At 41.2% G+C, this 24,600-nt stretch overlaps 1 protein-coding gene across 1 annotated transcript in view; it reads left to right on the top strand.

The window, feature by feature from the left end:
• The window catches only part of grik4 (glutamate receptor, ionotropic, kainate 4), a 270,949-nt gene that overhangs the window by 61,485 nt on the left and 184,864 nt on the right, over positions 1 to 24,600 (top strand). The window contains exon 2 of the mRNA XM_085371274.1: positions 19,747 to 19,880. Coding sequence (XP_085227400.1) covers positions 19,799 to 19,880 — 82 coding nt within the window. The 5' untranslated portion in view covers positions 19,747 to 19,798. The remainder of the gene's footprint in view (positions 1 to 19,746; positions 19,881 to 24,600) is intronic.

The raw sequence follows: 24,600 nt of genomic DNA, 5'->3' as shown, positions 1-24,600 counted from the left end.
GGCTTTTACACATTTTCTTTTCAAAATTTAGTAAGCTTCTGTATGTATAAATATATATATACATAGATAAATATGAGCATGGCACACATAGCTCACCAGAGAAAAATCAGCAAATGCTTTCTTACCAGATATGGATCATGTAATGAAATAATGAATCCTCAAAAGCATAGAGCTCAACAGTGGTGGCTTTAAAGCAAGAACGTTTGTGGAGTCTGCATATCCTCGATGTCTCTGCATAGGTCTACTCCAGAGGATTGTAACTGTAAATTAGCAGTAGGTGTCGATATATACAAATGTATGGTTCTCTGTATTCCTGCCATGGATTGGTGATACCCGGGCGCTTGTCCTCTAACAGCTGGGTTAGCACCCAGCCCCCACGACTTTAAGTTAAGCAGTTAAGGAAATGAATTGATGGATCAATACAAAAGACTGAATCAACTATTCAAAATGCCACATGTTTTACATACTCTAATAGCCCCAGTATAGTCTGGATGTGTTATTAGACCAAGAACTTCACAAAAAATGAACATTAATATCAAGTTAGTGTAGTTAACATCTACTTGAAGCAATATTCTGTTCTTCCTTTAAATAGTTGAAATTAAAAGCTCCTTTGCATTAATTTGGATGTGAAGCTCTCACAAAAGCTAATTTCCTACTCAAAAAAGATCTCATGAAATGATCGTGACAAAATTATTGATAACCCTTAGAAGTGGTGAAATTTCAAGTAGACTAAAGACTGTTGTGTTTAATTATTTTCTTCAATCTTAGAATTGTATTCAGCCCATTTAAATGGATGCTCATTGTACTGTGTATACCCTAGACTAAATATAAAAACAAAATAAAGAACAGTGAGGAGATGAGGAAAAATATGTTTACCAAGCCTCTCCATGCTCATATTCTTAGGAAGTTTCAGTACAATGGGACCTTAGCCAAGCTCCCTAAAGTTTGACACAAAAGAAGAACTGTCCCTGGATGGAATTCATTTAATATATATAGTTTACGGTATTTTAAAGCAGATAGGGACTGGCCTTCCTGAATGAAAGTGGCTCCATGTGGCCGTGGAAGAGCTTCATATTTAAAACTAAAAAAATCAAAATTCAGACTAGGGTGAAATAAATGTTAACGAGTACGTACCACATTGACTAAGCAAAATTATGTAGCCAAGTCACTGAAACCAACCACAAGTGTGCGTTCTTTCAAAGAAAGTCTTTAAAAGAGAATCATCCTATGAAAATTTTTTTGTGAGAGCTTGAGCAGGCTAAGTTGTTATATGGTGTTTTGTGCTGTATCTGGCACATGGATGACTTAGATCTGTGTAAGGCAAAATAGAAGCAAAAGATTATTAAGAGATCGTGTCATGTCAGAGACCTCTGTCTTAATTGCAGGATATCCAAAGGTTAATCACCAAACAGACATGACATATGCAGACACATACAAGCACCGGGGACTGGAGGAGAAAAAAACATTGAGTCCTGATTTGAAAAAATTGAAAATCTATAGAAAGAGATGAATCTTTGATTCCTCAGCAGTTTGCTCAGGAATCATGAGCCAAAATACCTGAGAAGTATAAACGTTTCATTAAGATCTCCAACAAGCTTTGTCCCATTTTCAACAGACAACAAAACACGTTAAATGAAAAAAATACGCTGGTCTGTTCATATCAAATGGAGAATAATTGATTTTCTGATACTCAGTTTGAAATACTTAATTTATTTATTTTCATTTATTTTTAAGTAGAAGAGTTCCAGTAACTTCGGCCATATTAACTGATAAGTCACTGAGTCATTAACTCTTTCTGAAATCTAACTGATCCAGTGAAGATAGAGGCATTATTCAAAAGAGCCATAACATTATCCATCACAAGCTGTTACTGTAGGTCAGGAACTAAGAGCAGCACAGCTTCTCCAATGTATCTTCTCTACACTTTGCAAGGAAAGGCAACAAGAAGTCTGTGAGATGTTAATACCAATAAAATTAATTGATTTTATTTTAAATGCACACACTAAAGGCATTCAATTGTTGTTTTTTGTTGCTTTCTTTTTCTTTCTTTTTGCTTAAAGCACATTAACAGAGTTTACACTATGTTAATTCTCGGTGAACCAAAAGCTCAGGCTCTTACTACAAAGGCTTTTCACATTATAAGATAACCTTTATTAGTCCCACACGTGGGAAATTTGTTTTGTCACAGCAGGAAGTGGACAGTGCAAAAGTTATGAGGCAAAAATTAGAATACAATAAGAATAAATATAGTACACAGCTGTACAGAATAGAATAAAATAATATACTATATACAGTAGAATAAAATAGAATAAAAATATACAATAAGATAAAAATAGAATACGAATGCTATATACAACTGAGTAAAAATACAACGATGCCAGAAAGGATTATTGCACTTAGTGTTATTGCACATGTGTGGATGTGTGTGTTTGTTCAGTTAAAGTCTTTGTTGTGGAGTCTGACAGCAGTGGGGAGGAAAGACCTGCGAAATCTCTCCGTCCCACACCGTGGGTGCCGCAGTCTCCCACTGAAGGAGCTGCTCAGTGCTGTCACAGTCTGCTGCATGGGGTGGGAGACGTTGTCCAACAGGGATGACAGCTTAGCCGCCATTCTCCTGTCACTCACCACCTCCACTGGGTCCAGAGGGCATCCTAGAACAGAGCTGGCCCTTCGGATCACCCTGTTCAGTCTCTTCCTGTCCCCAGCAGAGATGCTGCCGCCCCAGCAGACCACACCATAAAAGATAGCAGAAGCCACAACAGAGTCATAGAATTTCTTCAGGAGTGGGCCCTCCACTCCAAACGACCTGAGTCTCCGCAGCAGGTACAGCCTGCTCTGCCCTTTCCTGTAGAGGGCGTCTGAGTTATGAGTCCAGTCCAGTCTGTTGTTCAGATGAACACCAAGGTACCTGTAGCTGTCCACAGCCTCAATGTCCATACCCTGGATGTTCAGTGGTTGCAGTGGAGAATGCTTGTGCCTGCGGAAGTCTACCACCAGCTCCTTGGTTTTACTGGCGTTGATCTGGAGGTAGTTCAGCTGGCACCAGTCCACAAAGTCTTGAGTCAGTCCTCTGTACTCCTTGTCGTCCCCATCAGTGATGAGGCCGACTATTGCAGAGTCATCAGAGAACTTCTGCAGGAAGCACTGGGTGGAATTGTGGGAGAAGTCTGCAGTGTAGATGGTGAAGAGGAACGGAGCCAGAACCGTTCCCTGTGGGGCCCCCATACTGCAGACGACCCTGTCCGACACACAGCCCTGAGTCCTCACATACTGTGGTCGGTCGGTGAGGTAGTCCAGGATCCAGGTAGTGAGGTGATGGTCCACTCCAGAGTTCTCCAGCTTGTCCTTCAGAACCGAGGGAAGAATAGTGTTGAAGGCACTGGAGAAATCAAAGAACATGATTCTCACAGTGCTTCCAGCGGTCTCCAGGTGAGCGAGGGAACGATGTAGGAGGTGAATGACGGCATCATCCGCTCCAATGCCAGGCTGGTAGGCAAACTGAAGTGGGTCCAGTGATGAGCTTGTTAGGCGCCGAAGCTGAGCCAGGACCAACCGCTCCAGGGTCATCATCAGGTGGGATGTCAGAGCCACCGGCCTGTAGCTGTTGAGGTCCTTGGGGCGTGAAGTCTTTGGCACTGGTACAACACAGGAGGTTTTCCAGAGCTGTGGGACTCTTCCCAACCTCAGGCTCAGGTTGAAGAGGTGCTCCATCACCCCACACAGTTGGTCCGCGCAGGACCTGACGACCCTCGAGCTGATGCCATCTGGGCCCGCTGCCCATTATGGCAGTTACTTTACCAACAATGTTTAATTGAAGATTTTATGTTGAGTAGCTTTATTTACAGCAATACATTTCCCCTCGTTAACACAGGTATTAATTCGCACTTTGTTTTAATTCAATTCAATTCAATTTTATTTATATAACGCCAAATCACAACAAAAGTCGCCTCAAGGCGCTTCCTCCCATTAGTCACTCTCATTTGCTCCTTGGTCTGCTAGCACTAAGCAAACAAAGCAAAATGGGCACATGACCTCTTCTTGTCATTTCTGCTCTAGACAAGACATTATAGACTGCAGCTGTCTTTGGTTGGCTGTCCTTACAGACTCTATAGCACGTCCGGCGCCGCTCCGAGCTGGCAGCCAGTATCAGCAGCTCTGACCTGACAGTCCTTTTTTCTCTTTAATATATGTTTCTTTGTTGTTTTTGTGTTTATTGTTTTTCTATTGTGGACTGCTGTCCCCCACAATGGAGCTCAGAATTCTATGGACAATCGTGTTCTTTATTACATTTTTTACGGCGTAAAAAACATCTTTGTCCGGAGAGCGCGTGGAGGTCCGACCTCCCATTGTTTACAGCAGGGAACAGCTGTTAGCCCTAGGAGCCTCCACTGCCCTGCCTAGCGCCAAGCAAGCTGACATCCCCCGCGAGGTGAGGAGGAAAAGACGCGGTACTTGGGCCGGGATCGGGTGTCGCAGTAAAGTTAGGAGGTACCGGCCAGCGATTCCATCTATTATTATGGAGAATGTGAGATCTCTCCCCAATAAAGTAGAAGAACTGGCGGCTCTTACCCGACATCAGAGGCGCTACAGGGAGTGCAGCCTGATGTGCTTCACAGAGTCGTGGCTAACTGCGCTAACTCCGGACTCACACGTAAACATGGATGGTTTTCATCTGATCTGGGCCAACAGAACAACGGAGAGTGGTAAGAAGAGAGGAGGAGGTCTGGCTGTGTTTGTGAACGATAGATGGTGTAACTCTGGGCATTTATCTATCAAAGAGACGCTATGCTGTAAGGACATTGAGCTGCTAGCGGTTAGCATGAGACCGTACTATCTACCGCCAGAGTTTACACACGTGATTATGATAGCTGTGTATGTCCCGCCCTCTGCTAACGCTGCAGCAGCCCTTGAGGTCCTGCACACTGTAACAAGCAGACTCCAAACACAGCGCCCTCAGACCCTTTTTGTTATGTGAAGGCTGTGTGCACGCAGGGGTGGTGATATGAAGGACCCAAAATGCAGACTCACAGAAATCAAAGGTGAACTTAAATATAGCTTTAATGCTGAACTCCAAAAAGTAACAAAACTGAGACTCCAAGGTAAACTTTACACAGACAGAACACACAGCCAAATAAGGGTAGATCGCGACAATGACAAACTGCAACAAAGGGCTTAAATACATAGAGGGAGCAATCAGGGAATGGACAACAGGAGGGAAACACAGCTGGGGCAAATCAGAACTGACGAGACAAGGAAGCATAAACTGAACACACTGAGATAAGACAGAGACCTTCAAAGTAAAACAGGAAACACATAACACAGACTGAACAAAGACAGACTCACATGCAGGCACTACAACAGAGGGAACAGAGACGTGGGACCAGGGCAGACACAGACACTGACTGGACACGGGGATATAGCGGACAGGGGAGACAGCAACTAAGGATTACACAGAGACAAACCATAAGACATGACTCTAACAAAAACCCAAAGACTAGAAATTATAAATAAGATAATAAACTCAAAAACCCTGGGTCAACGACCCAGGCATCCTAACACTTTTCCTGATCTCTGAGGACTTTAATCACATCTCCCTGTCCTCCACTCTCCCCACCTTCACCCAGTACGTCACCTGCTACACCAGAGACAATAAAACATTGGACTTATTGTATGCCAACACCAAGGAGGCATACAGCTCATCACCTCTCCCTCCCCCTGGGGGGCTCAGATCAGAATCTGGTTCATCTCCAGCCTGCGTATAAACCTCTGGTACACAGAGAACCAGTAGTGAAACGCACAGTAAGGAAATGGTCAGCAGAGAGTGAAGAGGCCCTGAGGGACTGTTTCCGTTCTACTGTGTGGGACAACCTCTGCAGCCCCCTGGAGGATGACCTCAACAGCATCACAGACTGCATTACGGATTACATGAACTACTGTGTGGACAACACCGTACCCATCAAAAAGGTACGGTGTTTTTCTAACAACAAGTCATGGATAAATCCTGAAATTAAGGCTCTCCTCAAGGAGAAGAAGAGTCTTTAGATCTGGAAACAAACAGGAGCTGAGAGTTGTCCAGAAGAAGCTGAAGTGGAAGATAAGGCAAGGAAAGGAAAACTACAGAAGAAAGAGGAAGAACAGCTACAACAGGGCAACTTCAGAGGGGTTTGGAACAGCCTGAAGACAATCTCAAGACAACCCCCCCCCCCCCCCCCCCCCCCCCCGGCTGCAGGAGACTTGGGGTGGGTGGATGACCCCAAATAAATATTTATAATAATAATAATAGGTTTGATCAACCACCCACCCCTCCCACAGCATCGTCCCCCCTGCTGCAATCTCCTTCATCTTCAGGGACTGCCTGTCCTTCATCTCAGAACTTCACACCTCTCAGCTTCACACCTCCTAGCTCCCAGTCATTAAGCCCACCCCCGGCTTCTGTGGACTCCAACATACACCCCCCTCCCCCAAACTCCACTCTTTCTATCTCAGCACTTCAAGTGAGGAACGAGCTTCGCAAGATCAAGGTGCAGAAGGCTGCAGGTCCAGATGGCGTCAGCTCCAGGCTCCTGAGATGCTGCGCAGATGAACTGTGTGGCATCCTAGGATATCTATTCAACCTGAGCCTGTCACTGGAGAAAGTACCACAGCTGTGGAAGACCTCCTGTGTGGTACTGGGAACAAAGACCTCACATCCCAAGGACCTCAGCAGCTACAGGGTGGTAGCCCTGACATCGCATCTGATGAAGACCCTCGAGAGGTTGGTTCTAAACCATCTGCGCCCCCTGGTGAGGTCTTCATTGGATCCGCTACAGTTTGCTTACCAGCCTGGCATTGGGGTGGAGCACCCCATCATCTACCTCCTGCACCGAGCTCTGACTCACCTGGAGAAGCCTGGAAGAAGCACTGTGAGGATCATGTTCTTTGATTTCTCCAGTGCTTTTAACACCATCCAGCCATGACTTCTGAGAGATAAGCTGGAGCTATCGGGAGTGGACCACCACATGTCCCAGTGGATACTGGACTACCTCACAGAACGTCCACAGTATGTGAGGACACAGGGCTGTGTCTCTGATACACTGGTCTGCAGTACGGGGGCCCCACAGGGACCTGTGCTGGCACCGTTCCTCTTCACCCGCTACACTGCAGACTTCTCCATCAACTCCCCACGCTGCCACCTACAGAAGTTCTCTGATGACTCTGCCATAGTCGGCCTCATCACAGGTGAGGACGACTCAGAGACCAAGGAGTTGGTGGTGGACTTCCGGAGACACAGACCCACCACACTGACACTGGTGAACATCCAGGGAGTGGACATTGAGATAGTGGACTCTTATAGGTACCTGGGTCTTCACCTGAATAATAAACTGGACTGGAGCCACAATACTGACGCCCTTTACCGGAAGGGCCAGAGCAGACTCTACCTGCTGAGGCGGCTGAGGTCATTTGGAGTACAGGGAGCGCTTTTAAAGACCTTCTATGACTCTGTGGTGTCATCCGTCATTTTTTTACAGTGTTGTATTTTGGATCAACACTTTATCGGCAGCTGAGAGGAAGAGGTTGGATAAACTCATTAGGAAGGCCAGCTCTGTTCTGGGATGTACCCTGGACCAAGTGCAGGTGGTGGGAGAGATGGCCAAAATAACATCTCTGATGGACAGAGTCTCCCACCCCATGCATGTAAATGTTGCTGAACTGCAGAGCTCCTTCAGTGAGAGACTGCTGCATCCTCCATGCATGAAGGAGCGTTTCCGCAGGTCCTTCCTCCCTGCAGCTGTCAGACTGTACAATCAGGACTGCTCCCAACAAACATAGATGTTTACATCTGCGCTGTAACTGCAATAACCGATTCGCACTACAACCTGGTTTGCCTCTTATCTGTAGTTATTTTTATTTAATTTAATAACTGTACAGTACTCTGTTTATAGTAACCGTTGTCCTTAATGTAAATATGTAAGAAAAATTGTGTATGTTTCTGTTCTGTGTCCTGTGTACTGTTTGTTTGTATATGTGTCTTTCTGGCTGATGTTACAACCAAATTTCCCCTTGTGGGACAATTAAAGGATTATTCTATTCTATTCTAAAAGCATGGAGTCCCTCTTAGACAAGGTCAATAGGGTAATCATGGTATATATACTATAATGACAGGTGGCTGAGCCAGAAGCTTTAAAACATATGCTTAGACTGGAATAACAAATGAACTGGTCCTTCAGTATAAGGACGAGTTCAAAGACAATACTGGTAGGTTGAAAGCTTTGGTAATTTGTCTACTGACACTGGGAGTGTTTTACTAGCCTGAGGGCAGTTCTCATTTTGAAAATTCAGTTAGGGGAGGAGATTATTGAAACTGGGACTTTACAACCTGCAATTAGCACAAATATCTCACATCATCATTTAATTAAAATTACTGTCCTTTAGGGATGATTCCACTCTTCTGTCATCATAATATTGAGTCATTTAGTGCTAAGTCCCCTCCTAAATTCCAAAAAATGCCTGGAGATTTTTTTTCACACCGGCTATCAAAATGCTATTAAATATTGATGAATCGGGCAGACTTAAGATCATCTTTGACTAAGCCTCCTGCTCCCCCGTATTTTGAAGGTGGTTTTGTCACTTGAAGCCATCGACCTTGCTTTGCAACATAGCTCTCTGTCTAACTGTATATGTCTTCTTGCTCCCGTAAGCCTTTCGTTTCATTTTCAACCTGTTGTTACTGACACACAATGCTGTTTACTTGTACACTGTGAAATTACCCACATGTTGGAGTTCGCACTGAATGTGAACGAAATGTTTGTGAGCTTTTGTTTAACAGCTTGCGTAGTGCAGTCATAAGGTGTAAACGAGGTGCAATAAACCTGTTAGTAAGAGTATGTAGTTAATTACTGCGCGTCTGAATGTGTAGATGTCAACTATGAATAATTATTGACACTGATATGTTCTCGGGAACACAAAGGACTCCTTCTGTTTGTCTAGTCTGAACGATGCAAACGAGGTACCTTTGAGTGAATTGTGGAGTGTTCGGCTGGTTTTTATTTGACGCATGCTGAGTAAGACTTAAGTTTTTGCAGGATTTTGAGTAGCTTGAGTGATTTTTGGGATTGTTTAATATTGGGCTTAGCTACAGCATTCTTTTTTCAATCTTCTGGTAAACTGGAGGTGCTGCTGAGCTTCAGGATGGCAGGACTGATTCAGCTGCTGTAACAAAGATATCTAGTATAGTGACAGGCAGAACAATAGAAGCCTGTGCCTCAGATGAAGACACCGGGGTACTCATAGGCACATTGTTATATAAGGTGTATAAGCCCCGAGAAGAAAATGCAATGCAAAGCTATGCAGTGTTTTTCAAAGTCATGTGAGATTAAACCAGTATCAGTACACTTTCAATCTAGTATTTATTATGTGTGTTACACCCCTTTATTAAACTCTTAAACTTTGCTGCTACTGCTGTGCTCAGTGTTTTCCTTGTGGTCTTAGCCTATTTTCTTTCTCTCCTTTCTTTTTTTATATAAGGTTGCCCTTCTGGGAAAGAGAATCTCATTTCTGATACGTTTCCAAAACTACAAACTGCAGAACTGTATGGAAAAACTCACTAACCATATTTCAAGTACTCAATTTTTCTAACTAAACACTATATGTGTTTTCAAATGGACTTCTTAAGAGTCAAGGCATCTTCTTTGACATGTTAGATTAGTGTATCGTCATCTTTGACTTGCTACCAGTATGGATGAGGCGATTCTACTTGTATTCCCACTGACAGGTAGGCCACTGAGATTTGATGTCACATTAAATGTGTGTTTACTGCTTGGAGAGGTTAGTGAGCTACATGCTGGTTGTGAACATCCAGTTCATTCTTGAACAGAGAGTCTCAGGTCATTTCAGAGAACTGAAGAGCGGAGCGGTGACTGATACTTATCATATACAAATACCTCCTCCTTCTCATCTTCTGAGTGCATTGTTTTCACTCGTGTCTACACGTTTCACGTGGACTGACATTCTCTTTGAACTCACTGCAAATATTCACCCGAGGAGCATGCGTACCACATGCATATTAATTTTCCGCAGCTTGTGACAGTCAAACAGTCTTGAACATCGGTCACACATCACTTATTCCCATCTACAAGTTGCTTTTGTGCCATTTCTGCGATTCCCATTGCAGCAGTACATGAATATATGCTAATATATGAGACTCATTATGCATCTGACGTGCCTTTGGTTTAAAGTGTCAGTTTTAATTGTCCATTTGCAACTGAATAACACAGCGTTTGATGTATGATTGACAGTTTTGATATGTGGATTGTGTAAACTGTTGTTCTGACAAGGCAAGTCAAACAGCTGTCAGACCAACCTGTTCCAGCAGTTGCTAAGCCTTCCTTGTACTTCCCAATTCACAAAGCGCAGACAGTCTGACTAGCTTAATGGTCAAACCGAGCCCACTGATTCCAGGATAGGAGTTCGCGATAGATGTAAAGAATATAATTATCAATGTTTTTAGATAGTGCCAGCTAGTCAGACAGTAAGCCATCACCTCTCCCCTACTCCTCAATATGTTTAAGTTGAGGCTTGTACTTGTAATTTTTTAAATTATAATTGATGGCAGTTGCTGATCCAGATGTCTGACTGTAATAAAACACAGCCACTAAATTAGTCTGTCTGGTGGTTCCATCATTTTTTTTTCTTTTAATTTTCATTTAACATAGCGAGGAGCATACGTGCACGCATGCTTTTTCACTCAACAGGGGGGAGCAGGAAACTCGGGGAGCTTTGAGAATTAGATTGAAGAAAATTTGGTGTATTGCTTTTAGAGTGTTTTCCTCCCCTGTATAAATACAAACCCTATTTGTCAAGTATGACACTGATGCTTAACAGCGTCTGTGCTGAAAGAATTCTGGTGTCCCCCTCCGATTTTAATAAAACAAGGATTTTACCAAAATCATTCAGGGTGTCTGTGTCTATGTGTGCAAATGGCTGTGTTTTTATTAAACAAGTGTGCACCAGCCAGTAGAGATAGGGATATTCAAAATTAGTCATGAGGAAGGATTGCCATGCTGTTTTTAAACATGATTCAAGTCGAACCAAAAACCTCCTTCAGTGGTTCATCTAGTATATTTTGTCTTCAAGCTGAAAGAATAAACATAAATTTATCCATTTCCCACATTTTCAATCTCTTTGTTGTTTGCATATTGTTGCCATTATTTATTGATGATACCTGTGGGGGGAAAAAAAAACATTCATTCTAAGGATGGATTTTTTTCTCTGCAAACTAATTAGGTGCTTTTAGCATTGTGCACTATTTAAGCTGCGTTAATTGAGTTTTTGTTACTAGGTGTACGGGAAAAAAAGTTGTAGAAACAAGCTTTGTTTATGAATAATGGGTTAGCGAGCATGCAACACAGAAAACACAGAGTGGAATGAATTGTGCTTTTTCAGTTCTTTAAAGGGAGAGATTTGTGTCACAGTCTGGCTGAGGCAGACTGTATGTGTTTGCAAGAGAGGACTCAAACGCAGACCAAAAACTGAACATGACGTGGATTTAACAAAAAACAAGCCGTTTATTGAGGCTAGGAAACAAGGTACAAACAAAGGGCATAGGTGAAACTAAACAATAACCTAAACTCGGTGAACTAAAACTAAACATGAAAAAACCTTAAACATGGTGAACTGACATGGATACCTGAAATTGTGACGTGGATGAGCAGACGACCTGACAAAGAATGACTGAAGACACACGGACTAAATACACACAGGAGGATAATGAGGGAAACGGAAACACATGGGGAAACAGCTGACACACATGAACATAACGACGTCACAAGAGGAGAGTAAAACTAAAAACATTGAACATAGGAACACAGGACCCCTTCAAAATAAAACAGGAAACATAATGAGACGCAGACATGACAACATGAACTTGACAACATGAGACTCACAGACATGAAACACATGAAGGGCAAGGGAGACTTCACAGGGGTTGAAAACACAAGGGGGAACTAATAAGCAAATGAACATAGGAAACCTAATGAGCTTAAACATACTATAAACATCAAAATGAACTAAAACTCAAAACACTGGGTCATAAGACCCAGGATCGTGACAATTTGCTTTTTTGTAGTATATATATATATATATATATATATATATATATATATATATATATATATATATATATATATATATAGAGAGAGAGAGAGAGACAGAGACAGAGAAATTACAGTATACAGTCTTTATTATAGTGTATGTATCTGAAACCCTCTCACTTTTAGAGCCTTTAAAGTCCTGCTCAGAAAAGCTATGATTACACAGCGGTCCAGTTTCTCAGTTTCTCTGATTTCATCTCACATTCTTTGCCTGCGCTGGCTGTGAGCAAAGAAACAAAAGGAGAGCTACAATAGCCGACATTTTATACAATCCTATTCAGTATTCACGGGAGGCTTATGCCGAAAATGCAATGGGTACAACTCTATGCAATATGATTGTATGTCTGTCTACCTATTTATGCCAACTGACAGCTGAAGTAATCTGTGCCACTGTCCTCTTCATTCCTCTACAATCTGGTCTCTGCAGTGGGACTTGTACTCAATTCTGATCCTCAGGAAGAATTACTGTTATTCTTTCATGAGGTGAATACCAAATATGTTACTGTAAATAACTGAAATATTACCATTACTGCAGGTGACTGTAAAATATATTTAAAGTTTGTGTCATGGACCACTCTGAATCTTATAATGAGCATTTTAAGATTAAGGTGCAGGAAGCATAAGAAGAGCTACACTCACTCACTTTATTGGGTACACCTTGTATTGCATTGAAATCTGATGACTGTTTTTAGCACAGTGAACTCGTAATGTTCAAGAAACCAGTTTGAGGTGAATTGAGGTTTGTGACATGGTGTGTTATCCTGCTGAAAGCATCCATTAGAGTACTGGGTGCACTGGTCATGAAGGGATGCACATGGTCGGCAACAATACTCAGGTCAGCTGCACCATTTAAAGTATTCTTAACTGAAACTAAAGTAATATCTCCGGTTATAACGAGTGGATATTTGAGTTACTGTTACTTTTCTGTCAGCTCAAGTAGTTTGACCATTGTCTGCTGACCTCTGGCATCAACAAAGTATTTTCACTGACACATTTTTTATAGAGATGAGAGATGGGAGAAAATCCCAGTATATGAGCAGTTTCTAAAACTCTCAGAGCAGCTGGCACCAACAACTGTGCCACGTTCAGCCACTTAAATTGCTTTTCTTCCTCATTCTGATGTACAGTTTGAACTTCAGGATGTCATCTTGAGTATTTCTACAGTGGGGCAAAAAAGTATTTAGTCAGCCACCGATTGTGCAAGTTCCCCCACTTAAAATGATGACAGAGGTCAGTAATTTGCACCAGAGGTACACTTCAACTGTGAGAGACAGAATGTGAAAAAAAAAATCCATGAATCCACATGGTAGGATTTGTAAAGAATTTATTCGTAAATCAGGGTGGAAAATAAGTATTTGGTCACCTCAAACAAGGAAAATCTCTGGCTCTCACAGACCTGTAACGTCTTCTGTAAGAAGCTTTTCTGTCCCCCACTCGTTACCTGTATGAATGGCACCTGTTTGAACTCATCATCTGTAGAAAAGACACCTGTCCACAGCCTCAAACAGTCAGACTCCAAACTCCGCCATGGCCAAGACCAAAGAGCTTTCGAAGGACACCAGGAAAAGTATTGTAGACCTGCACCAGACTGGGAAGAGTGAATCTACAATAGGCAAGCAGCTTGGTGTGAAAAAATCAACTGTGGGAGCAATCATCAGAAAATGGAAGACATACAAGACCACTGATAATCTCCCACGATCTGGGGCTCCACGCAAGATCTCATCCCGTGGGGTCAAAATGATCATGAGAACGGTGAGCAAAGATCCCAGAACCACACGGGGGGACCTGGTGAATGACCTGCAGAGAGCTGGGACCAAAGTAACAAAGGTCACCATCAGTAACACACTACAACGGCAGGGAATCAAATCCCGCAGTGCCAGACGTGTTCCGCTGCTGAAGCCAGTGCATGTCCAGGCCCGTCTGAAGTTTGCCAGAGAGCACATGGATGATACAGCAGAGGATTGGGAGAATGTCATGTGGTCAGATGAAACCAAAGTAGAACTTTTTGGTATAAAGTCAACTCGTCGTGTTTGGAGGAAGAAGAATACTGAGTTGCATCCCAAGAACACCATACCTACTGTGAAGCATGGGGGTGGAAACATCATGCTATGGGGCTGTTTTTCTGCCAAGGGGACAGGACGACTGATCCGTGTTAAGGACAGAATGAATGGGGCCATGTATCGTGAGATTTTGAGCCAAAACCTCCTTCCATCAGTGAGAACTTTGAAGATGAAACGAGGCTGGGTCTTCCAACATGACAATTATCCAAAACACACCGCCCGGGCAACAAAGGAGTGGCTCCATAAGAAGCATTTGAAAGTCCTGGAGTGGCCTAGCCAGTCTCCAGACCTCAACCCCATAGAAAATCTGTGGCGGGAGTTGAAAGTCCGTGTTGCTCGGCGACAGCCCCAAAACATCACTGCTCTCGAGAAGATCTGCATGGAGGAATGGGCCAAAATACCAGCTACTGTGTGTGCAAACCTGGTAAAGACCTATAGTAAACGTTTGACCTCTGTTATTGCCAACAAAGGTTATGTTACAAAGTATTGAGTTGTATTTTTGTTATTGACCAAATACTTATTTTCCACCCTGATTTACAAATAAATTCTTTACAAATCCTACCATGTGAATTCATGGATTTTTTCCCCACATTCTGTCTCTCACAGTTGAAGTGTACCTCTGTTGCAAATTACTGACCTCTGTCATCATTTTAGGTGGGGGAACTTGCACAATCGGTAGCTGACTAAATACTTTTTTGCCCCACTGTATATGCCTACATTGAATTTCTACCATCTGATTGGCTGATTAGATATTTATGTAACAAGCAGTTGAACAGGTGTACCTACGGTAACAAAGTTTCAGTTGATTATATATTGGTGTGAAAGGTACTGCTGTTCAAACCACTTATTGTGCTCAGTGACTTCATTAGGTTAATTCTCCTGTGTTTGGGCTTCAAGTCTTTTGCTTTGTCTATTTTTTAAATTTTCTTATGTGAACAGCCTACAGTGTTGTAGATTTATGTCTTAACAGAATACCTTAACCTAAGAAACCTAAGGTAAGATAAAAAAAGCAAAAAAATAAATGAATAAGTAAAAGAAAAGAATGAAAAAGAAAATTTGACTTGAAGGTGGTGAGCAGTGTTGGTCAAGTTACTTGAAAATAGTAATTAGTTACTAATTATTTCTCCAAGAAAGTAATCCTGTTACTTTACTGATTACTTATTTTCAAAAGTAATAAATTACTTAGTTACTTTTAAAAAAATATGATACACAACCTGAACACATAATAAAGCAATAGACCTTTCAGCCCAATTCTATTTTTTCTGCATAATCCATCATATAAAATTGAAACACATGAAAAAGTCTCTTTTTAAAATTTGTTTTATTAGTTTTAGTCTTTAACTTTATGCATCAAGCAAAAATTAAATTATGTGCAACAGTGTCTGACTTGAAGACATTTGTTTAACCTTTAAACCTATTTTCTGCATATTCCAGCATATAAAATAATTTTTTGTGTTTACACTCCCTATTTCAAATAGATGCGATTAAATAACAGCAAAAAAGAAATAAAATCAAAGATTCAACAGCACTAAGTCCCGTCGCTCTTAAATCTATTTTCACCTGTTTAGCAGGAGTGGAGGTGGAGGTTTGCCTAATTTGAAGTTAAATTTTCACTGTAGAAACAAGTTTTCTTCCAATGGAGAGTGTACACCAGAAGATTTCTACAGATTCAAACTCAAAGTAATGTCAGTACTTCCAAGCTTAAAACGCTGCACGGTCATACTTTTTCCCGCCCTCTATTATTGATCTACACAAGCCTGTTGCTACCACGGCACAGACGTCGCATGCTTCTACGTCATTGTCATGACACACTATCATAAACAAATTCACGGTTTAGTAACGCAGCGTGCTTACGAGAACGTAACAGTAATGATTACTGTTACGTTCTCGTAAGCACGCTGAGTAATCTAATTACTCATTACTTGAAAAAAGGAATCGGATTACAGTAACGTGTTACTGCCCATTTTTGGTGGTGAGTAAACAGAAGAATGCTTGGAGCAGTGAGTGTATCAAGGAGCATTATATACCTGTGTCTCCTGAACCGCTTCAGCTCCTGTTCTTTTTACTGTATATTTTTCTTAATAGAATTATATTTTTTCAAAGTCATTTTATCCCAAGCACAACCTAAAGAGCCAGCATGCAATTTAGCCACTTTGGCTTCAGTACAGAAGCCCTGCGGTAGTAAAGATATATCAGTCTGTGTTTGTGTTTCTGAAAAGAGAAGCTGAACTGAAATTGATATCATAGGTTTGGGTGTGTTAAAAATGAGGGCAATCATTCAGCTCAGTTTTCATTTTACCCCTGTATCGAACGTATTGGAATTTGTGTTGAATGCTAAAATGAATGAGCTTCTCTCACTGAAAAGCCATTAGTGTTACAGATTGCATTGACTTTCACTCTAAAGCCTGCCAAAGCTTTTGTCTCTACTCAGCGGTGATTTAGCCTGCGAAGGCTTCTGCAACATATCTAAGCTATCATTGACATTGATTGGCCATATTTAGTATCAAGGGACTCAGCATTGTGTTTTTAATTTAATGTCTCACTTCTGATATTCTCATATGCAGTCAAATAAATGGCACCCTGTTGGAAGAAGCAGTTAAGCTTTATATTGTTAACTAGCACAGTGCTGTTGTTTGTGTCGGGAATCTTGGTAGTTAAAAAAAATCTTTCACTTCCTGTTCAGTCTTCCCCGTTCTACACTGGGTTATCAGGTGTTAGCTGGATGAACGTATTTTACATTGTTGAAAACATGCTGCTGTAAAGTCAGTCTAATTGAACAATAAAGCGCCGTAATCCCCCTGTGTGCATAATGATATAAGCTGCAAGGAATATTCAGTACTCAATTAATTTTGGAATGGGCGTCATTCAGTGCTGTTTTTCTCTTTTTCTTCTCTGCTGAACACCTCAAGGGAAGACCTTCGACAGCTGTTATTTGCATAGTTTTCCTAGAAAAAGTCTGTGAAATGATCTTGATGTGTTGACAGTCCTATCCAGCTGTTCCTCTGGGCTCCTGAGCAATAACAGTAAGGTAGTGCGAGAACAGAGAGGGACGGTCTTATTGCCATCTTAGGCGGTGAGCTGCTTAAGGTTTATATTGGTAATATGAACACTACATGCAGATCCAGATAAACCTCATGTAATGACCAGTGCAGTTAATGGGGAATTATTCTTTTTTCCTTTTGCTTATATTGTTCACTAATCCATACATTTCCAGAAACATCTGCAAAATAATCATCTGTGTGTCTGCTCTGTTCCTAAAAGGACTTTGCTTCACTTTCCTTTACCTTTCTTTTCCTTCTAGTTAGTGAGTTCAGAAACAACATGTACAGTACAGTGAGGGCTTATTAAAGCCTGATTTGGCAGGTGGGGAATGCTAAGGTGTAGCAGCGCACCGTGGGGAGAAGAATTACTTCAATTAATTCACACAAAAACTTATTTTGTGAGTTTGTGTTCAGGCTGTGATCAGCTGACCTGTGATGCTGCTGCTGTGAGATGCTCAGAGTTTGAGCAGATGTTTCATAAGCTATGGGGCAGGTTTCCAACCCTAGACTGTATAAAGCAAGAGTAAGAGGTGAAATTCAGTGAGTGAATCTGATCTGTATATTTTTTGGTAAACTGATGTTATTACCCTGGTTGTAACCTAACATAAACCGTGAACATCACTGCGACCTTTACCACAGTACTGCATATTGACCAGCTTAACCTGCACTAAAGTGTACCAAACTGCCTAGTACAGTATTTTCATGGAACTTTTAAATCCACTGCATAATTAGTAAACTTAAGTTTCTTTTGCATGACATTTCACAAAAAACCTAATTCAGCAGCACATCATGCACAGATTAAAGATCTAATTTAAAAAGTTGAAAGTGAATTAGGACATTACATGCTGGAGTCCTTGTCTTTGTCGATAATCTCTGATCGTTCCTCTCTGTTCTCTCTCTCTTACATCTTTATCTCTGAGATGGCATTCATTAACTTTTTTTTTCTCTCTCGGGAAATACAGCAAATGTACATTTAACTAGCAGACAAACTGTGTGACAAACTGTGCAGAAACAAGTTGTGTGTTTGGTGATACTTGTTGCGTTATTTTAAAAGCTGAATTTAAAATAACCTGCCATTTAAAGAAATGCCAAAGTACCACAACTGCAACTTCAGTTACATCTGCACCCTGAATGCGTCACGAGAATGAGAAAAGGAATGTGTTGAGGGCGTATGTAAACCTGCGATATTTTTATTGTTGCTGAGCAATGCTGTCCATGCTGTCACTGGAAGCCATGTCAGGTTGTAACACGTGAAAATATCACATAACACATATGTGAAAGTAATATTTATTAACCTGCCTGTCAGACTTGATGGCTCATCAATAGAACGTGTTGGAATGCTAATTCCAGTCAACTTTAACCCAATTACAGTACTGTAAAACAAATTAAAAAAACAAACACATTAAGAAAGTTTCATGCCATGGTAAGACTTGCATTGTGACTCATTTATTTATCTGGTTTTATACTCACATGCTACTTTTCTGGCCTTGGCTAAGAAATGGCATATTAACCAAAAACATGCTACACATAGCAGCAAACACTAAAATCTGCGAGAAAGTGTGTAGATTAAATGAAACAACTTTGAAATGAACCGATACTAAGATTTGCATGACACTGACTCAGTCTTCAAATCTCCCTCTTTAAATGTTGTCCATCTCTGGTCCAGTTACCCAGCTGAGACACTCTAGATAAGCACGTCCTGTAGTCCAAAGAGTGTCTTCCTGCATCCAGAATAATCACACAGGTGCAAACGCAGGACTGTCAGCTTCCTCCCTTTGAAAATGATATTGTGGCTACATTTGCACCTCTACTGGCTTTGTGCCTGCATAAATATAGAGGACCTTACTCTTTCCAGTCCAGCTGCAATAGCCTTGCTGTCTGCCATCTTCATGCTGTCTGACATTTGGATGCTTTGCCCTCCACGCACCTAACTGGCTTACTCTGTTTGGTAGGATGAGCCGAAAGAAACTTTGCTTGTTTTTTGTTGAAAATAAAGTATTTTACGCAGCTGTAGTGTACTTTATAACAGAAAACAGTCACTGTGGTTGCAGTGACTTTGTCCCTGACCCCCATCCCCCCACCCTAGATCCCCCTTTAAAAAAAACAGAAAGTCTCTTTCTGATCTGGAACATAAAACACTGTCAAAGAGAAGACGCCATCCTCTATCGCTGCGTACCAGAACCACCCACTCCTTTAAGCTTCGTAAATGTCAGCTTGAATAACGTCAGACCTTGATGAAGAGTGAACATCTGAGAATCACTTTAAGAAGGTGTGATGAGGTAAAATAGGGTTAAAAATACCGTCAAACGCATTAATGGTTTACATTTGTGAATCATGTCATCGCACTGACACTAATAGATTCCTAGCATGCAATGAGAGATGGCATGAGCAAAACAGAGATGAGGCACTGTATATCCGAAGGCTTATCACTATTCTGCACAGATGTGGCTTGTGTGCGTGTCCAACTTGATGCCTGCTGATGTATAAATGGTGTTCTCTTCTTTGTATATTCTTCAGGTGGCTGTGACAGGGGCACCCCCGGGGCAGGACCCATGAGGAGTCATAGAAGATGCTCACAGCCTGGGCGCTTCTGCTCTTCTTAGCCATGTGGGTGAGAAGCACCTTTGGTGGCCCGCTCTCCTTTCGAATAGGTAAATTGCAAAACATAATGGCTTCCACTCTATACAGTGCATGCTTTTCATTCTACTTGAAATATCAGTGAATGAGTGCATTTAAGCTTTTAATTGTTGAGTGGGAATTGACATTTTGTTGCTTCAGAGCTGTCAGCTCAGATAGCTGGATATCCTAATCTTTGCAGTCTCCACAGTCTCGATAAAACTGGCTGGAGGAATTCAATCACAAATGTTGAAAAGTAGCCATGTTTCCTCACATGTCTGTAACACATGGCCTGAGGTATCAACAGGCTACAAAATTAATGTGTGAATGTGACACAGTCCTAATTGTCTGTAAGATACTACAGAACTACAGTCTATAATCTATAGTTGTTTTACAGTCAGCCACACAACAGTTAATGCACCATAGACTTTCATGACAACATTATAGTTTAAGAGTATCTGTCTGGTACAAACTTAATACTATATACTGTTTACTGTTTGCTGTTGTTTACTGTGTATGCTGTGTACAGTGATACAGTATAGCTTTAAGCAATTAGCCACTAAAGCAAGCTTAGACCCAAAACAAACCTATTATTCTAACTCTGCACATACCCACCCTTCCACCTGCATATTAAACGAAATTTAAGGTGCATAATTAGACGCGTGTCAGCTGACCTATCAGATACATTGATTACCTCTCTGTTTATTGCAGCTCTTTTAAATATTTAACTATAAAAGTAATCTGAGCATAGCAAAAATCTGACTCTTATCCTAATCTTGCCCTTTTTTCACTGTTGTAAGCGGCACTTGCAACTCTGCAACTATTTTGACTGTGACTGTTGGGACTGTTGAACAAACATTTTAAAGCAATTGCTAAAATCTAGCAAAACCACTGCAGTACTGTGGTTCTGGAAATAGTGGCTGATCGGTGGACCAAGACTAGATTTTTCACTGGAGAGTCTGCTTCAAAAGTCACATAAACTGCTAGAGTATGCTGGTAACCGATGGAGGTTGGTCCATCTTGTTATTATTCTCCTACAGTCAGCAGCTCTCTGACTCCCTGTCACTTGCTCCCCGTCTACCAAAAGTGTGATTGACTGTCTCTTCATTTATGTATAGAACCCTTGTCTAAGGTTGGAAACGCTTGTTCGTGTGTGTGTGTGTGTGTGTGTTCCTGTCTAGCTATCTTTGTGAGAACCAACAGTCACTTGTGAGGACACACAACCCGGTCCTCACAAATTTGAAGGCATTTAAAGGCCTTTTCTGAGGATCAAAATGTGGTTTTAGTGTCAAGGTTACAATTAGGTTATGGTTAGGTTTAGGGTAAGGGTTAGGGTTAGGCATTCATTTTTAACAGTTAGAGTTAGGGTAAGGAGCTAGGGAAAGCATTATGTCAATGAAGGTCCTCACTAAGATAGCTGAACGGGGTTGTGTGTGTGTGTGCACTACATATAGAAATTAATAGTATTAATAGTGAAACTGAGATAGAGATTCAGAATGACATTGATTCTGCGCCTCCCAAACTGTTCCCTGCTGTGATTTCTCAGTGGTCAGCTTTCAACTGTTCTTTTAACAAGAACACTTGAAAGTGAGATCTGTGTGCAGGTTAGAAGGGTGCAAGTTAATAGCACAGAAGCTGTGTACAAATGGCCATGTGGTTATATTAAGACTATTAAAAAAAACAAATAAATCCAAAGGGTGCATTAAAAATAAGAGTGCCTCTTTAGATGATGTACAAATGCAATTCTAATTGTTCAGAAGAAAAAAAAAAAGAAAAAAGCTCATGGCTGATAAATGCACATCCTTTCTTGATCTTTTGTCTTTTCCCTTTACTTCTCTTGTGTGTAAAAGTCTTTTTATCTTTCCAGTATTTTGAACCTTGACGAAATGGAATCAGTTCAAACTGTCATTTTTGAGCGCTATCACCATCTCTTATTTTTGAACAAGGCATTTATGTATCACTCACTGTTTTTCTACCCTGTCTGTTCTGTCTCATACAGTAGCTCTGTCACAGCACATCTGCTGTTTGCAGAATTTTTTGCTGGATTGTCACATAATGCCCCAAACCATTTTCTGTATTTTGAAAACAGCAGAGTTTCAGAGTTTACTCTATCAACACAACCAAGAACAAATCATTCCTTGTTTGTGAATATCATCTGAGAAGTAGCTTGCAGCCGCATGCCTTTTCTTTCTCCCAGTTTTCCCTACCACCCTCCACCTGATTGTACCAGCTCCACAGCAGTGGTGGTTTATATTTATCTCAATGTTGCATCGTTGATGGATAATTAGGTGCTTGGCCTGTTTTTGTACATTTCTTCTAATGTCATCTTTGCACAGAACCCCATTCATTGCTAGTTTATTCCAGTACAAGGCATAGATATGCAAAAGTACAAACACACAGCCACATATACACGTTTCACAACCCACAGAGACACACAAACAAACACATAACCCAAAACACCACTACAACTCTGCCATTTGAGCTGCAGGAGATGGTATTTAACATGGCCGTCCCTAGAGTCCTGCCTGGCTGGCATAATGTCACTGTCTGGCCTTCTCTGAATGTGTGAGTGCCAAAAACAACCTCCTGTCCCTCACACATTACCACCAGGACCAGCTAGCAGCCAGCAGCAAGCTCAGTGTAGGTGAACTGAGGAACTTCTCTTTGTGTCTGCCATGTTCTTAGCAAATCCAGGGATTAGGATCTACTTTTGTTTGTATATTAATTAAACCATGTGATGCAAAGTAAGTCTATTTACTTCAATTTTGATAAGGAAACATGTCTTCTGGCATTTTTATTGCTGCCTTGTGGTGGGGAACGAATTATGGGATAAACAATGTTTAAGTTGCAGTGGAGTTGCGATATCAGCCTGGGAAAGTACAAATTGATTTTCCTTCATTGTTCCTTTTAAAAAAAATGAAAGTAATGACAAGTGAAGCCTTAACCAAATAAAAGAAATAAAAGAGGTGAAATCAATCGCCAAAATACAATTATAAAAGAACAAAATGAGAAAACAAGAAGACAAACTGCAAACACTGCCTAAAAATGCTGGTTCACTACCATATGGTGCAGCTTGTTGCTGTGGGTGGTATTCAGCCATTAGTTAAGTGAAAAAGTGTCTCCTGTGTAATTCTGTTCAGCTAATAACTTGGTACTTGTGCTTATTTCCAGACAGTCATCTTCTAAACACACATTGCTGTTATGAGCTGGTGTCTTCTTTTTGTAATACTGAGATTTAAAATGTAGAAAAAAAAGAAGAGCTGAGCTATTCAGGACCAGTGCAACTTCAATTTCAACAAAGTCCCTAAACATCTAGCTGGGTTTATAAAGAAATTTAATCAATGCCTCAATATAACCCATGAATAATGACTGCATACATCAACATAAGGCTTAGCTCATGGACAGTGCTCTTTTTGAGCATAAGTTAAGATGAATGAAATCAAAATGACAAAACTGATCAAATGAAAAGGAACTTACTGAAATAAGCTGAAGTCTCTTTGTGTCTTGAAATGAGAAAGGTCTTTTAATGCTGTCTCTATTATCTACTACCCAGGTAGGACTAATGGGGAAATTATGGTTCAGCAGTGGTGTCATGTGGGCAGTCTGTTGGCAGTCCATGGGCAGCTTTGCACTGCCTTTCTACCTGCAGAGAGTGTCTGTTGTTAGATTGGGGGCAGAGCCAAAAATATGTGGTACAATTTGTCTACAAGCTACTCTTTCTTCTGCTGTTGTTGGTCCATCAGCCAGCTGAGACAGAAGTTCTTACATCTAAAGAGCTGAAGTGAAACCAAGTGAAAAAAGAGTGTCCACTGTAGTCACTGTCTGTGCTTTCTTTTTCTTTTCTTTTTTTTGGGCAAATCTCAGCCTTTCACCAATGCATGGCGAGCACTGTGCAGTTGTGATTTTGGAATATTTTGATGGAGAACTTTAGTGGCAGCTGACCACTTGCCCCAAAAGGTTCTCCTCAGGAAAATACCTCCACGAACAGACACAACCAAGGTACCATAAATTAAGCATTACAGTGCATAGCGCTTATCTGAAATCCAAAGGAATGGCTTGACACACTTCTACACATCTTCTATGATAATATCATTGGCTATACCATTTTAAAGACCATCCTGTATCTCCCTGGCTTGGCCTACCATCAGTGGTTCTTCAGAATCTTTTCTTCTAGTTCAAAAACCAATCAGGATTTCCCAGCACTAAGAACTAGTCCTCACAGTTCAGGGCCAGGATGTCTTTGTTGTGGTCTGTCACCATCACAGAGCAAAACCGTTACACGATTAGAGGCAGTAATCTCACCAGGAAGAGGCAAACACACTTCCTGTGCATAAGGTCGTGTCGCACATAAACCAACCTTACAGCAGCCCCGAGAACATAATGTGAAACAGCTCTAAATGATTAAAAACGGGTTTTAGTAGCTCTGTCTTTCACGTGGATTTCGCTACAATTAGAGCAATATTCAACAACACTACCAACATTGTCTTGCCCTGCAGAGACTCTCCATTCTGGCTGGTTTAATAGGAGAATATGAAAGCAAATTATCCGCTCCTCATACATGAACATGCGACATAAACAGTATTTTTTATATATGCTCACTTTTTTTTATTGGTGCTTTATTTTATTAAGTCACTTTGCATTATATGAAAAAAAGTATTAAGCCACACTTAAGGTATTTTCAGAGCCATTGCTACAGGTGTATGAAATGAAGAGCATCTAGCTATATAGATGCTCTTTACAAACATTTTTGAAACA

Source organism: Diplotaxodon limnothrissa, linkage group LG14 (genome assembly GCF_057381915.1).
Source record: "Diplotaxodon limnothrissa isolate DT_005_m linkage group LG14, D_limnothrissa_male_GT1.1, whole genome shotgun sequence".
Classification (NCBI taxonomy): Eukaryota; Metazoa; Chordata; class Actinopteri; order Cichliformes; family Cichlidae; genus Diplotaxodon; species Diplotaxodon limnothrissa.
This window is presented reverse-complemented; position numbering and strand designations above follow the sequence as displayed.